This window comes from Megalopta genalis, chromosome 5, assembly GCF_051020955.1.
Source record: "Megalopta genalis isolate 19385.01 chromosome 5, iyMegGena1_principal, whole genome shotgun sequence".
Lineage (NCBI taxonomy): Eukaryota > Metazoa > Arthropoda > Insecta > Hymenoptera > Halictidae > Megalopta > Megalopta genalis.
In genome coordinates this window covers 8,643,381-8,669,488 of record NC_135017.1, presented here as the reverse complement: position 1 = coordinate 8,669,488, position 26,108 = coordinate 8,643,381, and the positions used below count along the sequence as shown (strand labels likewise).

Genomic DNA, 26,108 nt, shown 5'->3' with positions numbered 1-26,108 from the left:
ACGGAAGCACCAACCATATCGACAGAGGAAGATTCTAGTAACTTGATCTGTTTTACCGCGCGAGAAGCATCGTTCGCTAGGGATTTTTTCAGTTTTCTAGTAATGTTTTGTAACTTTTTGAGACTTTGTGCCATTTTTGCCAGCAGTTTACTGTTCTCACCGATGCAATGTAGATTCGTACAATTAGTAGATATGTCTGGAATGTTGTTAATTTATCTACCGAAGGCGATGACAATTTCCTGGTTCATCAAACAATTGTGCAATATTCGTTTTTAAGCGACTATGTTTTAAAGCGATGCCAGCGCAACGCCTCGATCGAGTGACATATATCAATTTCCCGCCGTTTCCGACAACCTCTCGCAACTTTCTAGTAACGTTCTGCAATTTTCTAGTAACTATTTTCATTTTCTAGCGACTTTCCGTCCTTGCCGACGGGACACCGACTCGCACAGTCGGTAATTCAGCTATCTGTGGCAGTTTCGTACCGCACCAATCGACGGTAAAACATTCGTCGAAGGTACGAAGCTAGCAAAAACTGCTACGGAATCGAGTGAAAAGGTAATCGCACTCACCTGGATAGTTGCAGTCGTGTTCGTCGCTTCCGTCCATGCAGTTCTCGACGAAGTTGCACCGTTCCGATTCGAGGATGCACCTGGAGACGTCGCAGGCGAACTCCCCGGCGCTGCACCCTATAAAACGAACGGTCGTTTGTAGCCGGCGCGACGATTTCACGGTTTTCGAACGCAGAAGAGCATGAAGCATGAACAATGGAAGAACGTTCGTGGTCTGGCATGCGGTCTATGTACATATTTACAGAGCAGACGATCTACGAGAGCTAGACGAGAGACACTGAGCCGGGTCAGGGCGAGCCTATACCTGTCTGGTTGCAACCAACTTCGTCGCCACCGTCGTCACAGTCCAGCACCCCGTCGCATTTCTGCACGGAACAAATGACATGACTTCCGTCGTCACAGCGTACCGTATCGTCGGCACGGCACTTGTTCGTTGCCGATCTCGGCGTAACCGCCTCCTCCTCCTCCTCCTCAACCAGCTTCTCCTCCTCCTCCTCCTCCTCCTCCTCCTCCTTAGACTCCTTCAGAGTGGTCTCCTCCTGGTCGATTTCCTCGGTCACCGTGTAGGGATCTGTGTTTTTCGGGCTTGCTGATTAAAGGTGTCGACCCAGTCGGCTGGTCACCGACCGGGGCTAACGCGGCGTGTGAGAATGCGAATCGCGGTAGAAAAAGAGAATGATAAAGTCCCGTGGAGTCTGTGAGCGGATGATAACGAGCGTCGAGGGTCGGGGCCGGTTTCTAGGGAGCGTCGAACGGACGGAGAACCGATCTATTTACATTAATTACAGGCGGGCCATTGTTTCATGGTGTGCTGTAGAAGTGTTAATCGCACGGTTTACTGTACAGAGGTCGTGTTCAGGTAGTGTCCGGGGTACTTACTGGTCGTGGTCGCGCGACAATCGAGCTCGTCGGAGGCGTCCTCGCACTGGGCGATCCCGTCGCACCTGGACGCTAATGGCACGCATGCACCGTCTCTACACGTGACCTCTGTGGACGGGTCGCACTCCTCCTCGGGGATTTTCTCATTGACTGAAGCATCGACAGGCAGAAACATAAACGGAAGAACAGAAAATAATGAAACAATAAGGTGTACTCGAAGTGCAGCGATTCACTATCGCCGACTATGCCTACGCAAGCTGTACAGCATTCCGCGTGCAACATCTAATTATCACAGAGACCGAGCGTTCCGGCCGGCCGAATCCGCAACGCCGGAGTTTCGCCAGATTTTCGCCGGGGGCCATCGATCTTCCGTATTCTTAGCGGAACGCGTTCCGCTGGAAGTTTCGACACCCTCGACGGGGAATCGATCATCACCCTGCAGGAAGTTACCTTGGAATATTCTGAAGGAGAAGTCTTCGGGATGCAGTTGGATGTTGTCCAAGGAATGCAGCTGCAGCTGTTCCTCGATGATGTCGCGCACCTCCGCCTCTTCGGTGAACGTCGACCCGATGTCCAGAGTCACCAGTGACGCGAAGCTGTCGGTCGCGGTCGGTCTGTGGGCCAGAAACTCCGGTCATTCCACGGACACCTGTCCCGCTGAGTCACACGATCCTCTATTTCTGACCGCGACGCGACGCGCCAGACCGGCTGCCCGTCGACGGGGATCTCATCGACTATCGGAGACTTACGATATCTTTACGACGTTCGCGTGATGGCTATCGACGGGCAGGTGTCGGTTCAACAGCTCCTCGAACGCGTGCGTCAGGTTCCCGCTCAGCTCCTTGTACTCCCGGCTATTTCTGTCCGCGTACTCCCGCAGATACGGCTCGCCGATTGTCAAGGTTATCCGGTAGTACCCTGGAACCATCGATCGGAGTTACAGGATCTTCGAGGATCGGCGGGAAAAAACGTACATCGAGTTCACAATACTTAAAGATAAAACGGGACTGGACAGAGAAACGATATTTTACTAATTGGAAGAACAATCTTTTAAATAAATTTTTATATAGGGAAGACATTGTAGATGATCCACTATGCGGATGTGAGCAGGAAGAGAAAAGCATAAATCGCGTTAAATAACGCGTGGACAGCGCGCCCAATGCTTGGACGTGATTTATACAGGGTGTCCCAAAATTATGTTATTTCTGGAAAATGGATTCTTGAGGTGATTTGAAGTATCTTTTTCCTTAGCGAAAATGCAATCCGCGGCGTTGTTTACGAGTTATTAACGAAAAACGCAGACCAATGGGAGGCGAGATCAGCTGGCGCGAGACGCCCGAGCCAATAAGCGGAACTGGGCTCCGATCGCTCGTTAGCTCGGCCGCCTAGCGCCACCCAGCGCCGCATAGAGCGCGCCTCTCATTGGTCAGTGTTTTTCTTTAATAACTCGTAAACGGAGCTGCAGATTGCATTCGCGCAAAGGAAAAAGTTACTGCAAATGACCTCAGGAACCCCTCAATTCCCATAAATAGCATAATTTTGGGACACGTTGTGTATAACCTGCGACGTATGAAGATGAAAAGTAAGAAAAGAAGAGAAAATAGAAGAGGTAGAAAGAAATAACTTTACGTACTGGCAAAAAATAACTACAAAATAATCGGTGCAGTAAAAAGATTCATTAAGGAAACTGAGAGGACAATCCTCTGATGTGCAAAGACACAACAAAGTGAATATAATATGAAAAAAGGAATGAGAGAGAACGAATGATAGCGAGCGATTGAAAGACTGAGAAGGACGGAAGTATCATTAGGGAAAATTTACTATTTAATTAAAACTACTATTTATTCAGGAAAAATATACAATAGAAATAGCATACACTAAACAGGAAGCAACGGAAAAGGTGTGATATTTCAAACGAGATCTCGACACAAAAAGTAAAACTAAACAGATACACATACTCTTCAACTGGCCACTTACTTCGCTGAGCATTGTTTATCCCGGGGAACTTGTTATGCGGTCCAATACCGCTGATGGCGCTGCCTTCGATGTCGCCTGAGCCAGCCAGGTCTTCGTCATCGGTGTTCCCAAACTTCTCCGGCTCCCGCCGAGCCTCTGCAGCATTGCCGATCTCGTTGCCCTGCCGAGAAAGGATAGAATTATTTCCGACCCTTGGAGCCACCTACGCTCCTCCAACCTCTTCAGCTTCCTCGTTCTCCTCGGCGCTCTCCCGGGTCTGTCTGACCAGGTTCGCCGATGCCCCGACGTTTCCCTTCGGCTTCTTCTCCTCGACGACCTCGATGGGGACGTCGTCGGCGTCCTCCTTTCCTCCGCGGTCGTTCGCTTCTGCAATCGGTCGAATGTGCGGATTAATAAATCTCGAAGGTCGCCGACCTGGGCTTATCGAGGGCCCTGGACCAGGATCCAGGACCGGATCTCCAGTGGTCCTTAGATGGCGCTCTTACCTGAAGCAGCTTCGGTGCTGGTGGTGGTAGCGGCTGTGGTGGTGGTTGCGGGGGCGAAGAACGAGAAGAATCCTCTCTTTATCCTGTGGAGCAAGGAGTCGTGATGCCGTGACTCGATCAGAGGCGTCTCGCCGAGGGACTGCTTGCCGTCCTGGTCGAAGACCAGGTCATCGTTCTGCGGGCAGAGAATGAAACTCGATTAGCAACGGTCGCAGCCGTCGTTATCATCGCGCGACTCAAGCAGAGTAGATTAATTATTGGGGAAACGGCGCGGCGCAGCGGTGCGGATTGCAGTCTCCTAATCCTGGATTCAGAGATCGATATCAGAAACCGCCGAAAATAATTTCTTTCTTCGTGCGAGCATATTCTCGTCCCTCCAACGTCGGAGAATAGCGTCGAAGCAATCCGACACGGTGACGAAACGATCGTGTACAGTAAATTCTCCTTAATTTTCTCTCTATAGTTGCCAATTATTAACAGCTATAAAAAACGAGCTGCGATGCTCGAATAATCGTATCTCGTCTTTACAAATTGTCCATTTCCATGCACAATATGAGCGTCAATTAGGGAGCATTTGCCGTGATTGAATTTTTGATATCTAGAATATATCTTGAATTTTAATAACTGAGCCGTGGATCGTTATGAAAAATAAAAATTATGTTAATTCATTATCCGCCAATGTGGCGCCATTTTTGGGGCACATTTTCACATTTTTTTCTTTTAAGAACTGCAACTTCTAAACGAAATACCGATAAAATATCGGTTAGTCGATAAATTAGTAAGAACATATCAGGGTTTCCATGAAAGTATTAAGAATTTCTACTATTTTGTTTTTTTAATCATTGTAAACTTCGGGTTGAAGCTAAGAACCTTAACCGAGCTTGTTTATTTCCGCAGAGCGTTCACAAGACTTTTAAATAAAAAACTTTTGATTAAAACTTCTTCTCTGGACTTTTTTTACATATCCATCGAGAAATATTATTTCAGATATATAGTGCACATTCCGCCAATGTCCCAAAAATGCGACGGTCTTTAATTTTCATATTTAAATAAAAACAATAACAATTGTAGCAAAAACAATTCCAATTGGTTAGCATGAATATCATTATACAGTTAATTTAATTTAATTTTTTTGGTACTTTTGATGGGTTAATTGTAAGAATCACAAGTTAACTGAAAATGTCTCTTCTCTTTAAACGGTTGTCAGAAGTTGAAAATAATGTAACAGTATCCTGAAATTCTTCCGATGACTTTAAAATTTTATTTTAAGAGTAACAAGAGTAACAAGAATAATCCTGTCTGAGCGTCAATTAGGGAGAATTTACTGTATTTGTGGAAACAGATTGAGGAACATTGTTGGCAATCAAAGTTTCTGTTACATGAAAATCAGTCGACCGAATTTCTTTGTTCTTCGCAACATCGCTTCGCTGGCGATTGCCAACAACTATAAAAACGAGCAGCAAGATTCGAATAATCGTATCTCCTTATCCCAAATTGTCCATTTTTGTTTACAAGCTGAGAGACAATTGGAGAGAAATTGCTACACAGTAAAAATGGACAATTTGGTAAGAGGAGATAAGATTATTCGAGCCTTGCATCTCGTTTTTATAATCGTTGACAATCGGCAATTATAAAAACGAGGCGCGAGATTCGAATAATCGCATCTCCTCCTCCCAAATTGTCCATTTTTCTGCGCAATCTGAGCGCGAATTAGGCAGAATTTATTGTTGCTTTCCGAAGCTTTTAGAACCGCCGATTATCAACAACTATGAAAACAAGCAACGAGACTCGAATAATCGTATCTCCTCTCCCCAAATTGTCCATTTTCGTATCCAAATTCGAGAGAATTTACTGTAATTGGTTGAAAGCGTTGCGATTTCCACGCAGATGAAACTCCGCTTATCTGAACTCCGTTTATTCAACACATTACAGCAAATTCCCTCAACTTGGACAACTTGGAACATACGATTAATCAAGCCCGGCGTCTCGTTTTTATAGATGTCGATTATCGAGAACAATAAAAACGCGCCGCGAGACTCGATTAATCGTATCTTCTCTTCGCAAGTCGTCCATTATCGTCTCGAAGTAGACAATTTGCGAGAATTAACCGCATCGGAACGATTTCCAACGTAAAAATCGTCGACGTCAGAGGCTAGAGGATGACGGAGGACCTCGAGACGGTCGCGCGTGTATCGAAAAGATCTCGATCGGCCCCAGATTGCGATAGATACGCGATGAAAACCGGCGCCGTATCGGTCCGCCGGTAAAATCGGGTTTCTCGCGAGCACGGCGCTCTTACGTGGAAATAAAAGACTCGGGAGGATTCCCCGTCGATCCATCATCGAACTGGGACGCAGCCGTTCGTAACGAGGCGAAGCCGAACGCGAACAGGCGCCTCGCCCGTTCGCCCCGTCTCCGTTTCTCTCTTCGGTCACGTAGCCGCTCGCGGGAAATATCGAGTTTGTTATTCGCATCGCGGCCGAACCGTACCACCGTCGACGCTCTCTTCCTTGCATAACCGCGGCCCGGTAACGATACTTTATTTCGTTGAATTTCGGTCTCCGCCAGCCCCCGCGGCCGCCCGCGCGCGGCCCGCACCGATCCTGGAAGGAGGAGACGTCGCGTCGTTGACCAACGGAAACGTCGAATCCCGGCCAGTTTCGGAATCACGAGGCAGCCGCGGGAATGGGCCGCCGATCCTGAATTTATATCGCGTGTTTAGGTGAGAATTGGTTCTTTATGAGCGACACGTGACCCCGCACTCGAAGACGCACCGGCCCCCGCAATCGATACCCGCCGTTCTGAGTTACATCTGCCGGCTCCTGACGCGCCGAAGAACGCGTTAAACGTAAGTGGAGTTCGCTCGAAACGCGTCCAGAGACCCCGTGCGACTATTATACTTAGTTGCCAGCAACTAAGGTCACGGGGCTTAACGCGATCGCTGCCTGCGTCGGACATGTCCGGCGGCCACGATTTTGTACTTTTCCGTGAAGAACGTCGAATGAATTTTGTGGATGCGATTGCCTGAAATTGTAACGCGGGAGTGGTTCGATCGTGACGTCACTTTTTTCTCACTGTGGGAAACAGTAATCTCTGCGAGGAATGTTCGGATGTCGGAATTGAAATCGGCAGATCTGAGAATTCTGAGTCGGGCGTTAATTGACTTAATTCCTGAGTTCAGGCCTTAATTGACTTAACTTTCTTACTTCTGATTTTTTTGCCACGATTCGAAGGCAATTCGGAGGCTACATGCCACGATTCGGAGGCAATTTGGAGGGCGCATAACACTATTTAAAGACAATTCGCAGGGCACGTGACACGATTTGATGGCACATCGGACGCCACATTCCTAATTTTCTCCCTAATTTTCTCCCTGTAATTATCAACAACTATAAAAAAACGAGCTGCAATGCTCGAATAATCGTACCTCCACTTCCCAAATTGTCCATTTTCGTGCACAATCTGAGCGTCAGTTAGGGAGTATTTACTGTAATTGAGTTTTTCGTGTCACAGGGAGGGTGTTTCGGTACACAAAGTGTAATAATAGCGTGTACACGAGTACGAAATGTGTAATAACTGGGGACCGCGAATCGTTATATAAAATAAAACTGAAGTTAATTGTAAAAAGCACAAGTTAAATAAAAATGTCTCTTCTCTTTAAACAGTTGCAGGAAGTTGAAAATAATGTAACAGTATCCTGAAATTCTTCCGATGACCTTAAAATTTTATATTCGACCTATTCATTTTTGTCGCGAATGCATAAAATCCGCAGTCTAATAATAACAAGAACAAGAACAACCATAACCAATAGATTAACAGGAATACATAAATTAACAGGATACCAATAAATTAACAGGATCTAATGGCACGATCGTAGCAGTAATGTAATCGATTCGTCGGACAACTCTGTAAATGGTGGTCAGAGGAAAGCTCCTTGCACCGAAATCCCCGAAACTCTTCGCGAGATCTTCCTCCGCCTATGGGGAAGGGGGGAGCGCCGAGGTATCCATCAGCGGTCCACGTGTTGATTCCCAAGCCGGGAGACAACGACAGCCGGGGATCATCTTATATGAACTCTTTCATATCCCGTTGGGCTAGCGGGCGAAATACCGTGGCCGGGAAACGATGAAATTGCGGAAATCACGGCGGGTTCAACTTCCCGACAGAAACGCTGCCTACCCACCCCCGCGACCGCGCGGATTCCGCCAGTCAGACGTCAACTGGGAAACTGCACGTCGCCGATCGCACGGGAAAAAAACGAACGGTTTCCGTCCGGGCTGTCCAAAGAGAATTTCAACTGTCCGGCGAAGTGGCAGCCGCGGATTCGACAGAGCTCGACACTCCGTTGATGCGTTCACGTTTCCGAGAGGATTCTCAATGGTATAGTATACGGGATTTCAATGAGAACGTTAATATTTTTGAGAGAAGTGTAAAACAAGTTTGTTAATCAGTTAGCTTCTTAATTCTCTTCGGAAAGCAAAGAGAGTAGTAGCGACCACTGGCCATTTAAATTGTAATTTTAGTGAAAACAAAAACATATTCTCACATTTCAAGATGTTTAGAATATTTCGAGACCAATCCTACAGGGAGGTGTTCACATTGTTATTAAAAAATAAGATTGGAAAAGAATCACGATATGGTTCAATTTATACCTGAATATTGACTCGATATATAACTGAATATTGACTCGATATATAACTGAATATTGACTCAATATATACTTGAATATTGACTCGATATAATATTTGAATATTGACTCGATATATAGCTGAATATTGACTCGATATATACCTGAATATTGACTCGATATAATACTTGAATATTGACTCAATATATACTTGAATATTGACTCGATATAATATTTGAATATTGACTCGATATAATACTTGAATATTGACTCGATACAGTACTTGAATATTGACTCGATATAGTACTTGAATATTGACTCTCTATATACCTGAATATTGACTCGATATATCACTGAATATTAACTTGAATATTGACTCTATATATACTTGAATATTGACTCGATATATAGCGCAATATTGACTCAATATATACTTAGATATTGACTCGACATATACCAGTATATTGACTCGTGATATGCCTGAAAATTGACTCGATATATAACTGAATATTGATTTGTCGGATCTAACGTCGTCTTCCACGAACACTCCTCAATTGCGGTGTTTCACGTGATACGAAGCTGTGCAAATTCCTGAGCACACTGCTGGCGAAGCAAACATGCGTAGCTTCGCAGAGATTGACTGGTCAGTGTTTTCGGAAAGAATCGTCGATGCTTGTCCTTGGTCTAAGTCGGAGACGCAGCATAGTTGTCCGAGGTCTGATCCTGTCCGGAATTGGCGTCGCCTCTAACCCGAAAACCTGGCAGTTAAAATGCAAAGGCTGGGACCCCTCGCCGAGGAAGATTCGGCGGGGCGCAGCCGCTGCTTAGTATTCGAGGCGGTGCGGGACCTCTTTTCCGCGCCTAGTCGCCGCGCTAGCCAGCTTCCTCGTCGAGCGACGAGACCGAGCCTACTTGCCGGCATGTTCCTCGCATTAATATAGCCGGGCTTAAGACAAAGGACGAGCCCCGGCCAGGGGCTCCCGGCGCCATCTTACTCCTGCCACGACCTCCTCCCCGGCCGAGACAGTATATTTTCGTTAGCCCGAAGCTCCCGAGAAGTCCCTCAAATTGGGGGATTTCGTGGCACGAGGAGAGCTCCGGAACAGACGTGCTGGATCTTGACCTTTGAGGACTCGATCGACCGTGATCCTGAGGTGCCGGTGCTCCGACTTCGTCCTGATGGACTGGTACTTTCCTCAAAACCCCCCTCCCCCTCTGCCCAAGTACCGTTCACCGAACAGACAAAATGAGAATGAAGTGCCGGTCCTTCCACGTCTTCCTGCCTCGAGGAAGAAACGTTTTATTTTCAGGAATCTTCGTCTCGCTTTTACGACTCTAGCGCCAATGAATAGCTGAGATTCTTCCGATCAAAACGAGTCCAAACACGACGGAAATCGGAGTACGTTCACCGAAAAGCTTATTGTTATACAGTGTGAGTCACGAAACACGCACACCTCGGATAACTTTACGTCATTCGATCATGGATACCTGTTTACGCGCGAGAACTTCGTGACCGATCGAACAATTTTTCGTAAAAAGCATCGGTCAAAAGTTATTCGAGGAATGCGTGTCGCGCGAGTCACCCGGTGGATCGTTTATTAATTCGAATAAGCGAAACGAATCCGATTTGCGTCGTGTTTGGACTCGTTTCAACCAGAAAAATCCCAGCTATCCGTTGGTACGAAGATAAGGCGACGATAACCGAAAGTTAAATCGTCTTTGTTACGCATACGGTTCTCGAAGGTGCGCGGCACGGCCGGCGTTTGCAGAACCGCCGGCGTAGTGTGAAAAGGCGCGGTGGAAGGAACGGGTGAACGACCCGCGCAAAAATGAGTGCAGCCCGATGACTCATCGCCGGCGAACTGGTCCTGAAAAATGGGTCCGTGTGTCTGTGCATCGGCCGGTGCATCGTTAAGCCGGTGCACGCACGTGTTGGTTGCATAACGCGACGCGAGACGCGCCGGTCGAACGTCTCCGCCGTCGAACGGCGAGGCGATCCGCTTCTCCCGGCTGCGTGCCGGTTCTTCGCCATGCCTCGCAAAAGTTCCTCGAGGACGAATTTCCTTCTGGCCCACTTAGCCAGCCCCGACACGTCCTTCCCATGCATTTTAAGGATTTCGGACCGTGCCGCGCCGAGCCGCTGCGGCCGGTGTTTTGCCGAAGTATGAGCACGTAGTTCCCGTGAAAGGATCATAGACTGGACTTAGCTGGGAAATCCCGTGTAAAACTTGCCCGGAATAGCAAAGTTTTGTCTCGGCGGCTCGCCCCCTCCCCTCCCGCCGCTCGCACACGCCCTCTTTTCTGCGATCCACCCGTTCGCTTCTTTTTTTCCGCGCCCGAGGCATTATCGTCGCGATTTATGCCCGAGGCCTAAGCCGCGATCACCGCATTCGCCGTTTATTCCAGCGCGATTCTCTCCGATCATCTCCGTTTCGCTGTGTCGAACCGATACAGTCGGTCGACTTGTTCGATTTTGAAGGCTGTCTTTCGGTGTCTGACTTCAAATCTCAATATTCATATCGATTTGGTGCGGGTAAAAAACCCTTTGTTACGGAAGAAGGAAGAAAGAGAAAGATTTTATACAGTCATCGTTCGAGTACGATAAAAAAATCGTGTATGTACGGGGTGTCCGAAAGTCGTGGTATGGCATGGTCGTTTTATTCGCGTTGACACGAGCAATAATATTATAAAATATAAAATATACCCTGCAATTTAAAGGAATGAAGATGATCCTGAATTTTTTGGAATAAAACATTTTTTCTGAAATTTTTGATATTCCAATCTGTAGCTGACCAAAAACCGATTAACTTTTGTTCAGAACATCTCTGTGGTCGACCACAAATTGTGGTGTAAAAAAATTTCAGAAAAAATGTTCTATTTCAAAAAGTCAAGTCACCTACATTTCTTCAAATTCCATAGTATATTTTTGACTTTATATTATTGTTATATAGTATGTATATACATATTTAAGTATACAGTTGACATAGTAAAAGTGTACGGTATAGGAAAATATAAATAATATAATATAATATAATATAATATAATATAATATAATATAATATAATATAATATAATATAATATAATATAATATAATATAATATAATATAATATAATATAATATAATATAATATAATATAATATAATATAATATAATATAATATAATATAATATAATATAATATAATATAACATAACATAATATAATATAATATAATATAATAAATATAATATATAATAAGAAAAGAAAAAAGAACACAAAAGAAAAGTTACTAAAAAAAAATAATGGAAAAATTATACCGTGGAATGGTGAATCAGAATCGCAACAATAGCAGTGAGAACGACCTTTATAATACGATAAAGATGTCAAACACATTGTTCTTTTCACTGTCGTTTCTTAGGTTCTCCATTTAGCTCGCGAGAAGTAGATGAAACCAAAATAACACTCGATTCGCACTTATCAGTTTTAACCATCGACTTCGTCTGTCATTAATCACCGTTCATCAACTGCGCTACGATTTAGACGATCCAAGAATGGTTCACGCGATTTCGAAGATCGTTATCGGCGTCTGTCCATGGTCGTCCAACACCATCTGTTTACCGATCGCGAGACCACCGTTACGTAATTGTTGTGTCTACGTTGCCGGCCAATCGAATGCAGACTTCGTCACGTGACCGAGCAAATACGTCCCGTCTGGACCGCGTTAAATTAACGCGGCCGGAAAACCTCGTGCCGGCTTCCGGCTGCGTGTGCCCGCCGAACGGAACTCGCCTAAACTTGTTCCTTTTTTTTTTGTTTTCCCCCGTGAAACGCGACACTCGACGCTTCCGCTAATTAAGATGATCCGTTAAACGCTGCATCCTTAACCCTCGGCCGTCTAGATTAATCGTTGTTCGTGCAATTAAACTATTTCCTTTCTTCAACTTGTTTCGAGGACGTAGCCACGTACTTCGCGCATCTTTTTTTTGTCCTGGACAAACTGGGGAACTCGCTTCCACGAAACTTCGCGGATATTGTTCGCACATGTTCAGACTATGCTCGGTAATTTTCATACGTTTTTTTAAATTGCGACGTTTGTTAATATGGGAGAGGTAAATAAATTTAACCCAGTCTTCGTCAACTACGTCACCATCTCTTGGCGGACGCCCATTTTCTTTCGCGGCTACGTTGATTAGCACTGATTCGAAATAATTTACTTAAATGGACGATAGAATTTTTGTTTCTTGTATGTTTTTATTTACAGGATGTCCCATAAATAGGTGATTCCTCGAGTCATTTGAAGTAATTTTTTCCTTTGAAAAAATGCAATCCGAGGTTTAATTTACGAGTTATTCAAGAAAAACCGTGACCAATGAGAGGCGGGCTCTAGGCGGCGCTAGGCGGTGGTAGGCGGCGCTAGGCGGCCGAGCCAACGAGCGGACGAAGTCCGGCTCCGCTCACTGGCTCGGCCGTATCGCGCCAACTGGACCTCGCCTCTCATTGGTCAGTGTTTTCCGTTAATAACTCGTAAACGAAGCCACGGATTGTATTTTCACCAAGGAAAAAGTTGCTTCAAATGACCTCGGGAACCTCCTATTTCCAGATTTCGAGACATTTCCGGGACATCCTGTAGAACTTCACTGTATGGTCCAAAATACGCTTCGCTCTGAGCGTTTAAACTGAAATCTCAGTGACCAGAAAATTCTCAAAAAGTTTCCATCCATTTTCGTGCCGTCTTAGATTGCGTAAACCGACGCGAGATATCACCGTTCCAACGAGTCGTTTCGGGCTTCCGAGCCGCCACGAAAATCTGCGGCCCGGGAGCAGACGGCGCCGTAAATTCGAGCGCGCAATGAACGCAGGGCTTCAGCAGTGATACGGAACAGAAGGGCCGGTTAGGCGGAAACGAGGGCGCGCGTGTTTGGCGAAAGCAAACAGCCCGCTTCCGTCCCGATCGAGAATAGATCCCGATTCAAGGTGCCGGCCGCAACGACTGCATCGAGAGATCCTTCGACGATGATCAAAATCCTTTTCGACACGCCCCGGTCTGATGGACGCTCCTTGTCCAGGATCCTAAGCCTGTTTCTCCGGGACCCTTTCGACTGTGTTTGCGAAAGCGGCGGCGAGTTTTCGCAGCCCGCGAGGTGTAGCTTCTGTCGCGGAACCGCCGGCGAATCGTCGCGCGACCGCGTTTCGACGGGATTCCGCGGCGAAGGAAGCCGGAAGTCGCCGGGGGATTCGGTTTCTTAAGTGGGTAAGAGAGTTTCGTAATTTCTCTTGTCCCGGCCACTCATCGCGTCGGGTTTCACGGCTAAACCAGCCCCGCGGGGAGAGGCCGTTCGTTGAGAACGAGGGTGGCGCGGCGAAGGGTGAGTTAACCGAGGGATTTGGGCGACGCGAGAACAAACTGACGACGATCGAGCGGCGGTGGCCTTTTCAACGCCTTTTCGAGTGTTTTGCCCACTGGCGTGGCCGCCTCCGTGTCGGGACACTTTGAAGCGGACCGCATTGTTGCCTGCGCCGGCTAGCCATGCGTTCAACAGCACTCTTTCTTCGAGGAGAATAGGCTTCGCCGGCGTTTCAAACTGCACCTCGCGCGAGTGGGAACGGGGCTTAAGGAATATTCCCGTTCTACCACGTCTCGGAGCTGCACTTTGAGAATTTGTTCACAGGAAAATTATCATTGCGGCAGATCACGTCACGAAACTGAACGCAATGCTTCCTAATATTTTCTAGACACATAATACTTGCGGAGGTTACGTCAAACATGGCATATTTCAATGTGACAACCATAGTCAAACTTAAAATCGAGAAACGATATCATGAAGTGGAGATTTCAAGCTCCGATTTAAAAAAAAGACGGTCATCCTACGACAATCGTTCGCAGAATCATCGACGCTCGAAGTCGGCCAATGTTTATCCAAAGTTTTCCTACGCTGTAATTTTCGTTGAGCAACTTGTCGCATTGCGCGGCGGCGGATTTCTGCGCGGGTGATCGAACCTGACGAACTTCCTGGGACAATGGGCTCGTCGGATGATCCTCATCGATCGGCCGACCGGTTCCAGACGCGCGGAAAAAAATTATCCAGGACAAGGTGAGGCACAAAGAGGAATTTCGACGGACCCTCGTCGCACAAAGCGGCCGAGACTAGCAGTCGGAGGAGCAGCGAATAGGCATGGAGGAGGAACGCGGAGCACCGAGCACCGGGGACGAGTAGAGGAAACGAGGGGCCAGGGGGGAGGGCGTGGGTGTGGGCCGAGCACTCTTGACGATCCTCTTCTTCTTCCCTTCAGCGAGCGCCGCCTTCTGTCTTTCCCGCTGGCTTCCGACACAAAGAGGCTGCACACACGAGCCGAGCCGGCTTACCGCGAAACTGCCCTAATAGTCCATTGTCTGACATCCGACCGACAAATCCTCACCACCCTGACGTCTCACTTCGTCGCCGTGCCGCGAAACACCCGAGAAACCTTCTGATTCGATGCGCGCGTGCCCTTCGCGCGTTAAACGTAGTCCCCCGAAATTTGGGTTACAGGGATCGATTGGTCCTCTATTCCTGGCGATTGCAAAACCGGGCGGCCTCGCGTCTTCCGTTCGATTAGCGCTGCACCAAATGGGATTAACGGCTTTTGTAATTTTAAGAAGGATTTTGCGAGATGCAGTTCTGCCTGGATTAAATTCGATCGCGTCCGATCGAGGCTGGCCGAAGCTACTTGGAATTGGCATCCGCTCGAGGGCCTCCGTAAACAAAATTCTATCTTCTCCGAAAGCGAACTTTTCGAGCTGGAATATTTTTCTACGCATTCGCCAAAATGTCAACCAGATGTGGTAAAATTTTCACGGACGTACGTTCAGCCGTTTCGATGCTAAATATTCCTAAAGACGCGTCGATTTCGCAAGGAAACGAACGTTGTCGTTTGCATTGCAGAAATAGAATGTCCTCAAAGATGCCGTCATATCTTCTCGAAAAATGACTTTTGCGTGATGAATATTTTTGTACGTGTTCCTCGAAATGTTCTTCGGGCATAATAAAAATCGCTCGGAAATCGATTTAGCCGTTTCATTGCTAAAAATTCCTACACACAAGCAAACTTCGCAAAAAAGCGAACATCGCCGTTTGCATTGCAGAAATAGAATGTCCTAAAAGATATCGTCACATCTTCTCGACAGATGAGTTTTGCGAGGTGAATATTCTTGTACGTGTTCCCGAAAATGTTGTTCGAGCATGGTAAAGGTCGCGCAGATATCGACTCACCCGTTTCATTGCTAAAAATTCCCAAATACAAGCCGATTTCACAAGAGAATAAAATATGTCTCCGTTGTCGAAGCTTTTCAAAGAGGAGTCAATTTGGTAGGCCAGCACCGCTTGCTCGGAGCGAATTTCATTGATTAGAGAATGGTGTAATTTGGCGTTTCTCATGCGTGTTTGAAGGCCACCCTGTGGCCGCGGCGACTTGTCTTTCGATTCGTGACTCAATGACGGAGAAAGCACGTGGCGGAGAAACGCGGTGAGTCATCCGCCAGAAATACATACGCGCCGGGCGGCGGACCAAAGTATCGGATGCACTGTATGTATATCGATCGCGTCGCATTTCGATGAATCGATTACTGTGCGGTCGCGACGTCGCCGTACAAAAATTCCGCCTATCGCGCTTGTTTCCCTCGGATAAACATTTTTTCTCTCGGCTCGAAAACGATGCGACGGGCTCCAAAGTTCAGCAGTCTGATATCATCGATCGATAGATCCGGCCGATGGTGGATCGGGATCGAGGCAGAACCAGAATCCGCCGATGACTCACTCGTCTGAAAAGACGCTCGCGAAAGTGTGTCGGGGTGCTCGGCAGACCTCGAGAAATAAAAAAGAGAACGATCGCTCCCCTTTTGCGACGTCGGAGGCTGCGCCGCGTCGCGACGCATCACAATTAACGTCAATTGTGAAGCTTCCGTGACTAAGCGAACGCTCCCGCTCGTCCCTAGACCAATTTACAAGGCGGACCCGCCGACTGTAAATTACTTCACGCATTAAAAGAAAGAATAACCCGCCGCACCACGAACGCCACCGTTCCAGAAAATATTAAAAGCCGCCGTCTTCGTTATATCCGATTTTAATTGGACGCCGCCTGATTATTCCTCGGGAATCCGTCGTTGGATCCTGGTCCTCGGTTACCCATTCAATATCCTCCGATATACGGTAAATTCTCCCTAATTCGCGCTCAGCTTACGCACAAAAATAGACAATTTAGGAAGAAGAGATATGATTGTTCAAGCCTTGTGTCTCGTTTTTATATATTTATATATATTCCGTTTGAAATTCGTACAAATCACACGTACTTAACTAGCATATCGCAATACAGTAAGAATGATTTGTTTTTTAACTCGATTTATACCTGAATATTGACTCAACGTATACCTGAATATTGACTCAATGTATACCAGAATATTGACTCGATATATCTCCGAATATTGACTCGATATATACCTGAATATTGACTCGATATATAGCTAAATATTGACTCGATATATACTTGAATATTGGCTCGATATATACTTGAATATTGGCTCGATATATACTTGAATATTGGCTCGATATATACTTAATATTGACTCGATATAATACTTGAATATTGACTCGATATACATATAACTGAATATTGACTTTATATATACCAGAATATTGACTCGATATGTAGCTGAATATTGACTCAATATATACTTGAATATTGACTCGATATATACTTGAATATTGACTCGATATAATACTTGAATATTGACTCGATATATAACTGAATATTGACTGAATATAATACTCGAATATTAACTCTATATATACTTGAATAATTGACTCGATATAATACTCGTATATTGACTCTATACATACCTGAATATTGACTCAATTTGTAGCTAAATATTGACTCAATAAATACTTGACCTATGCTCTACGATTTAAGAAATGCAATTAATTCTTTTTGGTTTCTTCTGGGACCTATGTTGGGACCTACGACAGTAGAAAACAAAAAGCCATTGAGTTTCGTATTCGAATTGAAAAAAAACATCACGCAAACTAATGGACCGATCAATCCAAATAATCAGATTTCATCTATCGGATCTAGATCCGAGTATACACAGAATGGTCACAGTAGCTGAACGAAATGATCCATAATCCACCGTGCTCACGCGCCACCGGTTTCCCAGCTGTCCCGACATGCGGCGGCGCGACACAGCTTTATTTACCTGTGCCTCGATTAGGCGAGCCGACTGCACGCGCTGGAAACAATAGAATCGAGCGTAACGAACCGTGCCGGTAGACAGACGCTCGATTGCTCTCGTTCTTGGCTGTACGCGTGTCTGCGGTCAGGAACGGCGAAATTCCCCGACCGTTTCGTTCGCCTTTAAAAAAAAAAAAACGAATAAATCGAATTGATCAGGAGGATACTTCGGACGGCGCCTCTAATTACGGTGCACCAGCCACGGTGTACACGAGCCACGGTCGTAATTTTCACGGCCGTCTTCGTCGAACGTGATACTTTTCGAATTACCGTTTCCATCGAACCGCCGCCGTTGGATATCTCGTGTTCCATTAATTTCGGAACAGATTTCTTGACACGGCGGATTTACGGGCGCGCATTTTCCCCGTAATCAATCGGTGATGAGCCTCGCTAATGACGATCGGCCCCCCGGCTCGCGGCGGCGCGCCGAGCAGCCAAGTGTTGCGCAGAAAATATTCGGATAATTGCCGCTTAATTGGAAACCCGATAACCTTGGGATATTAGGTTCGTTTGCGCGGGAGGTTCGCCAGCTATCATCGACGGCAGTTAGTAAATTATATGCGCACCGCCGGCGCCCGGTTCTCCGATTCTCTGCTTCTCAGACACGAGCTATAAAACGCTCCCTCCGGAGGCTCGTTGTTGTTCCACGCTGCAACCAGACGTATTACCGTATCGCTCGCCGTTTATTGCGAGCTCGCGTTCCGATTCATTTAATCCGGCCGCGAATCGGCCGCAAGAAAATTCCCCTTTCTTTCTTATGAGCCCTAAAGATTGCACGATTCGAAACGATTCTTCTCGGTTTCTTCTGGGACCTTTGCTATTTCACGATTCTAGAAAATTTGTTAATTCCCTTTGGTTCCTTTTTGGGTCCTTTGTTTTACGGTTCAAGAGATTGAATGAATTCTTTTTTGATTATTCTGGGACCTATGTTTTTTTTACACACTACTAAAAACTATTAATTAATCCTTCGTTGGGTTTTTCTGAGTCTTATGTTTCACTGTTCAAGAAAGTTAATTAATCCTCTTTGGGTTTTTCTGGGACTTATGCTTCACTGTTCAAAAAAGTTAATTAATCCTTCGTTGGGTTTTTCTGGGACTTATGTTTCACTGTTCAAGAAAGTTAATTAATCCTCTTTGGGGTTTTCTGGGACCTATGTCTTTTACGATTTAAGAAATTTTATTAATTCCCTGCGGTTTTTACTGGGACCTAGGTTTTACGATTTAAGAAATTTTATTAATTCTCTGCGGTTTTTAGTGGGACCTATGTTTTACGATTTATGAAATGTAATTAAGTCTTTTTGGTTTCTTCTGGGACCTATGTTTTGCGATTTATAAGAAATGTAATTAATTCTTTTTGGTTTCTTCCGGGACCCATATTTTTTACGATTTAAGAAATTTAATTAATTCTCTGTGGTTTCTCCTCTGAGAGCTATGTTTTAATATAATTTATAAAATTAATTAATTAATAATATTACTATAATAAAATTAATAAAATTAATTAATTCCCTCTGTTTTCCTCTGGAACCTACGTTTTTAAGAAATTTAATTAATCCTTCTTTGATTTCTCCTGGGACCTACGTTTCACGATTTAAGAAATGTAATTAATTTAGAAAATTAATTCGTTCTCTTTAGTTTCTTTCGGGACCTCTGTTGTTTCACCATGCAAGAAATTATTCTTTTTAGTTCTTTCTGGGACTCATATTTTTCGATTCAAGATATTAATTAATTCTCTTTGATTTTTTTTCTAGAACCCATGTTTTACGACCAATAAAGTGCCCTTTCTATTCTTTTAGGACTTATATCTCCCAATTTGTTCGTACGCCCGCAATACGTCAATAAATTGAAAAAGGATCGAAGAAAAGAGATTCGTAGAAACGGTAAAAATGTTCTCGACACTCTCGAGTCTCCATTGGATCTCGATTGGGCCCTCGATAGATCCTCAATGTATCCTCAATGGATCCACAATGGTCTCGCGAATAGATTCCGCCAGTTTTTAGCAACTCGAGACCAGCTCTCGCGCATGAAGACCGATGCAAACAAACCCGTGATTCGAAGAAGGTGTTACCAAAGCGGCGTGAATCGACTCTAAACGCAGATAAATGGCCGACAAATCGTCGGAATCAAGGCGTAATGCCAGGGTCACGCGTGGTCGTTTCCTCGGTAGATAATCGCGCATCCGTTCCCCGCGGTCCGAGCCAAGCCGACGCGTTTCAATTTGTAACTGCGCGACTCCTCTGGCTCGCAGATTTCAATCTGCACACGTTCTCGGACGTTCGGAGTTCACTGATTCGTTGGCGCGACGCGTGCCAGAAAATGAGGAAAAGCGAAGAATTCTGTACGACGAGAGAGCGCGCGATTCTCCCCCCTCTCTCTCTCTCTCCCCGGCCGGAACGCGGGTCTGAAGCCTGGCAAAGGGCCGGGGCACAATTAAGCCTTTCATTTTCGACGACCTAATCTCTGGTAACACGCGAGCCGTTTCCTTCCTGCGATTCCGCCCCGTTCGGGCCAAGCGTAACCCAGTTTTTGCTCGCGCGACTCGCGAGCGTGTGCCGCGGCGCGCGTCAGCCTCGTGTGGGAAACATTATCTGCGTCCGCGTTCGACAAGATATTTTTCAGCAGCGAAATGAAAAATTATTGTTCCGTTTCCAGCTGGAGAGAAGGCAACGCCGCGCCCGCCACAGGCCCGCGGACCGAAGAAGAGGCCCATCGCGCTCGCGTCTCCCGCGCTCCCATCCAGCTAAATCCGTTTCCCGCGAATCCCGGGGCTTTAATAGCCTCGCCCTCGGGAATTACTCGCGCATGGGTTCACGGCTTAGCCCCTCGAACCTCTAGCCCTGGCAACGGCGTAGCCCACGCGGTTTTCCAAAATTATGCGAGACTTACTACTCTAATGGGACGCGCGCGTCGGCGAGTTGAAATTAAAGCTCGAAATATCTGCCGGCGATTTTAATGACATGAAAAAACTCGCGGAGAATTACCGGGATACGCGCGAGTAACGAGACTATAGAGCCGCGCAACAGCCTTTTTTCTCCTGCCGATTGTTTGCTAGCCGGTCGGCTGGGAACGGAGGTGGAACACACGCTAATGTCGCGGCGGATAAAGTCGCGTGAAATCGCGCGCCGTCCGGAGAACGTCAGCATGCTTGTTTCGATTATTTCGAGGCAACATCTTGCAAAGCGATGTCTCCGTTATCGCGAACGATACTCAAAATCGCGGTTTTAATTCGATGCAGAGATATTTAAAGAAGGTAACGCGATTTGAAGATATTCTAGTATTTTATGCCACTTAGTATCATCACTGATGCATTTTTGTGTTCTTCGCGCGTGTCTGGAGAAATGTTGCAATATTATAATATCATATGTTTTATTCATGTTTATTTTATTATTTCTTTTAATATACATTAATGCAAAAATCAGTGAAAATATTATCTCATTATTTTCGAGAATTATTATCGGGAAGATAAAACATTAAATGCCTTTTCCCATAAACTTCATTATTTAATCGTATCTCGGTATCGAATTGCGACACGTTACGGTGGAAATAATTTCTTCTTATAGGTCAGATCGGCGTTTTTTCTTAACTGTAATTACTGCATCAATGTTTTTCTTAAATTGGGTCACGTTTTTCTATCATCAGAAGATCGAAGTCTGATACCTTAGCTGTCACGACATGCATATGAAAATGGCGGACAATTTGAAAATATTGTCGAATTAAAAAAGAACGTATCTAAAAATCTTTTTATATAAATATAAATGTATAGTAAATGTAAATATAAATATATACAAATGTAAATATAAATGTATATATAAAAATAAAGTAAATGTATAAATAATGTATATATAAAATGTGTATATAAAATATACATAAAATGTATATACGTATGTATAAATGTAATCAAACATTAAACATAATTGGTGCTGCGCATCATTTCTATTTAAACGTGCCGCCATCTTCTCGCGCAATCTGCCCACAAAAATTCCGTCTCTTCAAATAAAATTGTTCAGATCGACGAAAAGTTCAATTCACCGTGATAATATTAAATAAAAAAAGATAAAAAAAAAACAAAAATCGCTCGACCCAAAAGCGTGTCATTTTTCGCCGCCGAGTGTATAGTAGTTCTACAGGCGTAGACTCATCCGCGTCGTTATAAATAATTCCCGAAGAGGATCGTACACCGCGAGCAAACGGATCCGGGCTAAATCCGACGATGAGAAACAATTTCGGATGACTCGTCGGCCGGCCGGTCGGCTCGCCCGTTCTTTTTTTTCCGGGGGACGGGCGTAGCACCGTAAATGGGCAGATTATGCATCGGCGGATTATGAAATGTGCGCGCGTGTGTGGCCGGCTCGCGACGCTTTCTCCGCGGGCAAAAGCAAATCGGGGTATCGCGTCGCGCGTCCCGTCCTCTCCGTCGTCGTCGTCGTCGTCGACGCAAGGCCGATTACACAACGAGCCGAAGCGTTACACGCCGCGCCGACAATCGGATGTCCCGCGGAGAGATCTCCGAGATCTCTCGATCTATCTATAGCGACGCCTCCAGCGGCCGCCTTCGGAGATTTCGCCCGATGATCCTTCGGCCGGTCCCGCTTGCACCCAAGGTGACACCCGCGAGGATCGTGGAATCGTCCGCGTGTTTATCGCGACGCGTTCTCCTTCGCGGCCTCTTTCTTTTAATATTCCTTCCTTTTCCGAAGAGAGATACGTCGCGGCGGTCAGGCCGAAAGCGGGTCAAGTCTCGATAAAACATGTTTCACGCTGTCGCTCGCGCGCGCGCCACGCCTCCGATAAAACGGTGCACTCGTTTCTGCGCCGGCTCCTTTCAATTTCCTCGCCGCGACGGTACCAACGCGAATCACAATGACGGACTCTCCTCGCGATGCTCGATTCCGCCGGGAAATTGTTGCCAGCGAATACAGTATATTCGATACGATTATTCGAGCCTTGCGTCTTGTTTCTATGTACAATATGTAGAAGCCGTTTACTACTTTTGTCGAAGTTTCGAAATTTCCGAACAAATTCTTGGTAGTCGAACAGCTGTAACTTCGTGCAAAAAGATCATACAACAATGGGACGTGGCTCATTTTAAAGCCCGGAGCGTCTACTTTTGGATGCCTTCTGTCAATTTCTTGAACAAAATTTATTTGCGACACAGTGGATGGGAAACGTTGTTACAGAGTTTACACGAAATTTTTAACCATCGAAGCATCGACGATATTCAAAATACTGTAACTTCGTGAATAAAAATCGTGGAACAACGAAAATGAACTCATTTTAAAGCCTGAAGTTTCTATTTTTATCGTGTATAATTCATTATACCAACGTCTGTATTTCGTTCAACTTTTTTGTAATATACGCTTGAATGAAGAAGTGTACCGAAAAATATCTCCGAGGAATATTTTTATAATATTCGAAAGTGTGATAGAAAAAAAACACGGAAGCCAGCCATTTCGACTGGATCGATAGCTCTAGTGTCAAGCAAGAATTGCAACATAATCAAATTATATGATAATATATATTGATTTGAAGTGATATTTCATAAACTTGAAGCAGAAAGTTACAAGTGAAAAATAAAAATTCTCTTTATCATTTTTTCTATCGAGTTTTTATATTTAAATTTGCGTTTCTTTTTTCTTACATTCTTTTGTTTTTAGCTTTAAGTTTTCGTATTTCATCAGTAGTTACGTAACTGCTACCACATTATTGTTCACTGCAACAAAGAGTTTATTCCGTTGATAAATAAATATTATATTATATAATATTATAATACTAAATATTATATTATATAATACTATAATACTAAATATTATATTATATAATATTATAATACTAAATATTATATTATATAATACTATAATACTAAATATTATATTATATAATATTATAATACTAAATATTATATTATTATTATTATATATTATTATTATTATATACTGGAGATGGTATTTATCCATAACGATTTACTCGATGAAATTATTGTTACAAGAAAAAATAATTTTGAAATATAAATAATTCTAGAAATAGTTCTACAAGCTTTTTAGACATAATTCTTGAAATAGTAACTGTAAATAGTAGCAAATACAACAATACCAGTAACAGTAGCAGCACCAGCAAGTAGCAGAGAAGAATGCAGATAGTAAACCAATTTGCATGTACTTTTCATATTTGTTGCACGCATATATTTCATATTCCTGAATACATACATTCTGCATTAATTTCCTACATATTTTGCGTACATCGACATATAAACCGTGCATAAAAATCTGCGGTCTAATGATCATCGTTGTTTACGTATTCAAACAACTTTCTATCAAGACCCTCAGCAGAATTATCGTAACTTCTGAATTTGAAGAGGGGAGAATTTTTGTACGCATCCTCTTAAACTCGTTATTCTTCAATGAAAATAATTGGCGGACATTAAAGTCAGGACGGCGGGCTGAACATAGATTGAAACATGCGAAGAAGTCGCCGAGAAACGAAACGGGCGAGGATCGTCGTCGAGAGTAATAGAAATGGGTGGCAGTCAATTATCCCATTTGCCCGGAGCTCTCGCGATCGGTCGTTATCTATGGGGCAGGATCGGGAAGGGCCGTCGCCGCGCGTTTGTCAGGGATCGAGTTGTGAATAATCGAGAGAGTTCGCGTTGGTCAGAGGGCCGCTGACTAATTGACCGAGTGAGTTCACTCCTTGAACTGGAGCACCCGGCTCCCGTTGCATATTTTACACAGCCCGTATCACCGTAAGAGCGTATTTATAGCGTCTTACACGCATTCTCTCTCCCCTTTCTCTCTCTCTCTCTCTCCCTCTCTCTCCTGTTATGACTTTTTCGGCGGTCCCATGACGAAATTGCTGGAAATAGACGGTCTTTCCATTTTCCCGCGAACCCTCACCTTACGTCACGCTCTGTTACCGGGCCGGTTGCTCTCGGGACCGCGAACAAATTTCTTCGAATTCGTCGTGAAACGATCTAACGAAAAGGTGGAACGAAGTTCTTCCCTAGAACCGTTCGTTTCCGAGTAAATTCATTTTCATCGCGAGAGCTGGCGACGCGAGTGGAAACGGACAGTCGTGATCGGACACGCGGTTCAGTTGCGTTCGTTTCGCGTTAACAATGGACGGACGAGAGAACACGCTCATGAAAATTTACGATCGCGCATTGTTTAGCGACCTTTGAACGATGTTTTCGTTCGGTTTACATCGCGCGCAGTCGTTTGCAATTAAAATTAATAAATTATTCACAGAAGGACGGTTGATAATGATTCGACAGAGGGATTCATTAACATTCAGACGGCGGGGATGGGATCCGTTTGGATGCAGACAGTACAAATGTTCGACCATGTGGCTTCTGACAATTAATTTCGATGTTTTCGTTAAGGCCTTTTCGTTAAGGTTTATACAAAATTCGGGCGACTTTGACTGCCACCGACGATAAGCATAAAATTTCATAAAAGAAAGATTCCATAAGATAAGAATTCCATAAAAAGCTGCATAAAAAATTGTTTTACCAAGATTGTTACATTTTACAGATCCTTGCGCGATTAAGAAGACGTGATAGATTAACATAAAAATGAATTCCCTTCCTTTTAATAGAACTATTTTAATGAAACTATTTTAATAAAACTGTTTCGCTTGTGATTCGCCCATAACGATATTTCCGATGTGTCTTCTTCTCGCAAATCGAATGAAAAGAGCGAAAGAGTGATGCTTTGTATTGACGACAAAAAAATTATTCGACGCTCGAAAGAAGGGACGAAGCACAATTACGAATGAACATGGCAGTTATTAACAATGTAAATGGCTTAACAATGTGAAAAACCTTATAAGACGATAAATATATTTTTCTGCACTTGCAATTATGTATTTATTGTTTAATCACAATGCGAATAGTTCTCTTACACCATACTTCTGCAAGCTGTAATATTACAGCAATGTATCCTTCAATATTCAATTATATTAAGTACGTATAAATTGCAATTTCATAATATACAGGGTATCCCGTAATTGTGTTAACACGCGGAAAGGATTCCTGAGATGATTCGAAGTAATCTTTTCCTTAGCGAAAATACAATCCGCGGCTTCGTTTACGAGTTATTAGCGAAAAACAGTGACTAATGAGAGGAGAGGTTAGCTGACGCGAGGCGGCCGAGGCAATGAGCGAAACTGGGCCCCGCGCGCTCGTTGACTGGGCCGCCTAGCGCCGCCTAGCGCCGCCTACCACCGCCTAGAGCCCGCCTCTCATTGGTCACGGTTTTTCGTTAATAACTCGTAAACAAAGCCGCGGATTGCATTTTCGCTAAGGAAAAAGTTACTTCAAATGACCTCAGGAATCGC

At 44.8% G+C, this 26,108-nt stretch overlaps 1 protein-coding gene across 5 annotated transcripts in view; it reads right to left on the bottom strand.

Moving 5' to 3' along the window:
• The window catches only part of trol (terribly reduced optic lobes), a 195,700-nt gene that overhangs the window by 126,812 nt on the left and 42,780 nt on the right, over nt 1-26,108 (bottom strand). For all 5 annotated transcript variants that reach the window (XM_076522133.1, XM_076522130.1, XM_076522131.1 and 2 more), the window contains exons 2-9: nt 3,914-4,088; nt 3,646-3,794; nt 3,429-3,588; nt 2,201-2,369; nt 1,902-2,065; nt 1,452-1,601; nt 877-1,143; nt 573-689 (exon numbers count right to left, since the gene is read on the bottom strand). In XM_076522133.1, the coding sequence (XP_076378248.1) occupies nt 573-689; nt 877-1,143; nt 1,452-1,601; nt 1,902-2,065; nt 2,201-2,369; nt 3,429-3,588; nt 3,646-3,794; nt 3,914-4,088 (1,351 nt within the window). The remainder of the gene's footprint in view (nt 1-572; nt 690-876; nt 1,144-1,451; nt 1,602-1,901; nt 2,066-2,200; nt 2,370-3,428; nt 3,589-3,645; nt 3,795-3,913; nt 4,089-26,108) is intronic.